At 39.3% G+C, this 4,289-nt stretch overlaps 1 protein-coding gene across 1 annotated transcript in view; it reads left to right on the top strand.

Annotated features, from left to right (window-relative positions):
* LOC104773204 (probable receptor-like protein kinase At5g15080) overlaps positions 1–153 on the top strand; it is a 5,083-nt gene extending 4,930 nt beyond the window's left edge. Inside the window, exon 3 of the mRNA XM_010497779.2 lies at positions 113–153. Coding sequence (XP_010496081.1) covers positions 113–153 — 41 coding nt within the window. The remainder of the gene's footprint in view (positions 1–112) is intronic.
* The last annotated feature ends 4,136 nt before the right edge of the window (positions 154–4,289 follow it).

The raw sequence follows: 4,289 nt of genomic DNA, 5'->3' as shown, positions 1-4,289 counted from the left end.
CTTCCTAAGATGAGAGGATCTTTAGGCTCTTGATCATACTTCAGCACCACAAAGTCAGTGGGAATCATGAAGTTGCCAACCTCAACTGGAATATCCTCTAAAATACCTTCAGGAGTTCTTCTGGATCTATCAGCTAGGATTAGAGAAATCTGAGTTGGCTTGAATTCTGTCATCCCAAGTCTCACAGCAACAGAATGTGGCATCAAGTTGATGCTAGAGCCAAGGTCACAAAGTGAGTGTGAAAACCTTCCTGCTGAGATAGAGCAATCAAGTACAAAGCTTCCAGGATCTGGTAACTTCTCTGCAGTCTTACATTGAATGATTGCACTCACTTCCTTAGAGACAACCACTTCTTGCTTTCTCTCCTTCTTCCTCTGAACAGGCTGGTTCAACAGAATTGCACTAACATCTTTTGTAAGCAGTGCTCCTTCCTCAGGGCTCAAACCATTTGATACCATTCTCTTGACATAGCGCCTAAGTGGTGGTGAAAGCTTTATTGCATCAATCAAAGGCATCTCAATCATCACCTTATCCATCATTGCTTTGCATCTAGCTTCTTCCATCTCCTGCTTAGACTTTCTTGGCTTGGGAAAAGGAATCTTAGGTTTGTAAACCCTCTCAACTGCTGGAACCTGAGATTTTGTAACTTGTGGTTCCGTCTGAGATGAGTGTCGACCGACACCCATTTGGTGTCGATCGACACCATCATCTGCAGTCGACAGATTTGTCGATTTCGCACTGTGTTCTGCAAAATCAATTTCATCAACTTCTTCACCTCTCACTGATATAGCATTGCAAGCATGCTTGGGGTTTGACTCAGTTCTCGCAGGAAGATACCCCTCTTGTCGTTTGACAGACCCAGCAGTCTGTGCAACTTGACTCTCCAGCTTCTTAACATGAACATTCAATGCATCTATCTTCCCATTCAGCTCATTGTAGACATTATCAATCTTCCCATTGAATGTCACTGTCAAATTCTCTTGTCCCTGAAGAATCTGCTCAAGCATGGCTTCCATTCTACTCTCAGAAGAAGTCTGTGGAGGCGGAGACTGATAGGATGAGTTCCCATAAGTCCTGGTGAAGTTGCTCCCTTGTTGCTGCTTCTGGTAGTCCGGCTTGGGAATGTAGCCTGAAGAGTTCCCACTGTAAGGCCTACTACCTTGCTGATTTCCAAACCTCTGCCCCTGATTCCCATAGACATAGTTCACCTCTTCTTTCTCATGATTTCCTTGATCAGATTCTGGCTCATATGTCTCAACTTCAGCAGCAAAATGAACAGATTTCTTACCCACAAGGAGATTATGCACAGAATCCAGCTTATCATTAACAGAAGCTAACTGGTGTGAGTCATATCCTCCATGTAATCGCTTCCTTTCAGCATCTGCTCTCTTAGTACTATTGCTAGCAGCTAAGTTCTCAATCAATTATTCAGCATCTTCTGGCATCCTTGTTTTGAAATTCCCATGACTTGCAGCATCTAGAGCCAACTGATACTCCCAGTCACACCCTCTGAAGAAGATACTTAGCAATTGAACTCTTGAGAAACCATGGTGTGGACAGTCCCTTTGGTAAGCCTTGAATCTCACCCAAGCTGCTTTGAAAGCTTCATCTGGTCTCTGCTTGAAGGAAGACAGCTTGATTCTCAACTCATCTGACATTGCATCATCATAGAAGTGGTTGAGGAAGGCCACCTTGACATCACGCCAGCTTGTCAATGATCCAGCAGGCAGCTGTTTCAACCACTGAGATGCCTCTCCTGCAAGTGAGTAAGGGAAGAGTTTGCAGAAGATGTAGTCCTCAGTTACCCCATTAGCCTTGATGCTAGTCACCAGATCCTCAAAATGCTCAATGTGATCCAAGGGCTTCTCATTGGGCAAAGCAGAGAAAGGTCTCTGCCCAACTAGTTGAAAGTATGCAGGTTTCAACTCAAAATCATTCCTCTGAAAAGGGGGAGGAACAATAGCAGACCGGTTCTCATACACCAGATCAGCCCGATTGTAGTCAGCAATGGTCCTGATCAGATCCCGGTTGTTCTCCTGTCGTCGAACGGGGTTCTGTACGTGGTTGGCAGCTCCACGCACGTCTGCAGGTGGGTGTCGATCGATGCCACCTGGTTGGTGTCGATCGACACCAAGATCCGGATCATCAACGACACCAGCTTGCTGGTTCACAACAGCCTGCTCGTTGACAACAGGTTCAGGAATCACGTTTCCTTCTGCATCAAGCTTTTGGCCCTGCTCATTGCGCAAGTGGCCCTCTTGATCCCTCAAAACACCAGCTTCATCACGCATCAGAATGATCGTATTAACCATCTTCAGAGATTTAGCTGCTTTTCTGTTCTCACGTTCAAGTTTTCCCAACTCTTTGTTTGACAAATTCACAGTAGGACCAGATTCGTTGCTCCTTGTGTGAGGTCTAGGAGGCATGCACCTGAAACACCAAAGAGAAGAAAAACAAAAACGTGTAAGTAGAAAATAAAAAGAAAAGTTTAGACGAAATTTAAAACTCAAATCTAATGGTGGATCAGAGAGTCCCCGGCAACGGCGCCAAAATTTGATAAGCTCAAATTAATCCCTAGAGCTACTCTCTCAAACAAGAGATCACTGCAGTACTTAGGGGTCGAATCCACAGAGACTCAAGATCAAACACAATAGATTGTAAAGTTTTGTAAATTACGCTAAACAAGTTAAATTGAATTAAAATTAAAGCAATGCAAATATTTAAAAGAAAGTGTTGTAAATCCAGAAAATCAAAAGAATTAAGCCTAGGAAATTTCTCAGGAAATTATTAAATATTAAATCAGATAAATTAGTTAAGGTTCAAGCAATAAAGATCAGATCTAGAACTCTAAACTCTTGGTAAATTAAATCAGTTCTCACTGCAAATAATATCTAAATTTAAAACCAGAAAATCCAAATCTCTTTGTAAAATTCCAAGTTAAAAATCAGCTTTAAGAATAGGTTTAGATAAGTTCACAGAATTATTAATTCAAATCTCTTTGTAAGAAACAATTCTGCTCATCAATGGTTTAATCAGGAAAACAATTATATTCTCATATCAATTTATTTCCCTAAGATAACAATTCTAGGTGATCAATCAAGAATTATTGTGAAGAACAACCAAGGATGAAGATCATAAAAGATTAAGAACCCTAAAAATCTCAGATCTAATAAATCATAAAAACCCTATGAAAAACCCTAAACCTAACAAGCAAATTACTCAGACATGTTTAATGAAGAACAAATCATAATTCTGAATAACATGCAATAGATATTAAAAAGTAGAAGAGGGAGTTCAAGAATTCTTCTCTACAAAGCAGATCTCTCTCTCCCAAAAGCTCTCAATATCCTTCTCTCAAAAACTGCTAGAAAATAACTTAAGGGTTTCTAAAACCCAAAAACCATATATATACATCCTAAAATACGTCCAGGGGCTTATGTTGCAATTATAGAAGACTTTGGGCAAATTTGTAAAACTTCCAAATTTGTTGTTCTCTCGTCGGGAAAACATGAGTGTCGATCGATACCCATGTGGTGTCGATCGATGCTCGTACTCTGATCCGACTCCAACTTGATTTCCTTCGGTAAAGTGCTCCAAAATGATCCAGATTGTTCCATATTGCTCCATTCGTGCCAAATTCCTAAATAACCTGTAAAGACTCAAAAATAACCTAGAAACAAATCAAAAGACTCAAAAAGCACACTTATATCATGGTTAAAAACCGTAAAAACCATGATATATCATTAGCACTCCATTTTTACCAATCTTTTCGTTTAACCCGATAAATTTTTCCTATCCATGAACCCAAACCTTTCTTTCAAACCTTGTTGTGAATTGTTGAGTGAGGCCTTTTTCTATATTGTGCTATAGGTTGTGAAACCTTGAGAGTATTGAGAACGACAAAGAACTGCCTCTTGATTTAGCTAAGTTAGAATTTGAACTAGCTAATAAATTCGGTTTTGAAAGATAGGTGGTTAGCATGTTTATTTGGGTTGGGTTGAGGAATATATAAAAAAAAAAAAAAAGTCCCTAAGGTTAGAATAAATTAGCTCTAAATCTCTAAGTGAAAAAAAAAAAGAGGAAAAGATCTTGCTATAGTCTCCTAGAAAGAAAGAAAAAAATATACATACATATTAGGAGTTTAGCAAAGAAAGAAAAAAAAAAAAGAGAAGAGAGCTAGATGTTTAAAGTTTAAACCTTAGGGAGTAAAAAAAAAGAGTTAAAATCAAGGATGTGGGTAGTTTAATTCTAGAGGGTTTGATAAAATAAAATTAAAAAAAAAAAAAAAA

This window comes from Camelina sativa, unplaced genomic scaffold (assembly GCF_000633955.1).
Source record: "Camelina sativa cultivar DH55 unplaced genomic scaffold, Cs unpScaffold00486, whole genome shotgun sequence".
Lineage (NCBI taxonomy): Eukaryota > Viridiplantae > Streptophyta > Magnoliopsida > Brassicales > Brassicaceae > Camelina > Camelina sativa.
This window is presented reverse-complemented; position numbering and strand designations above follow the sequence as displayed.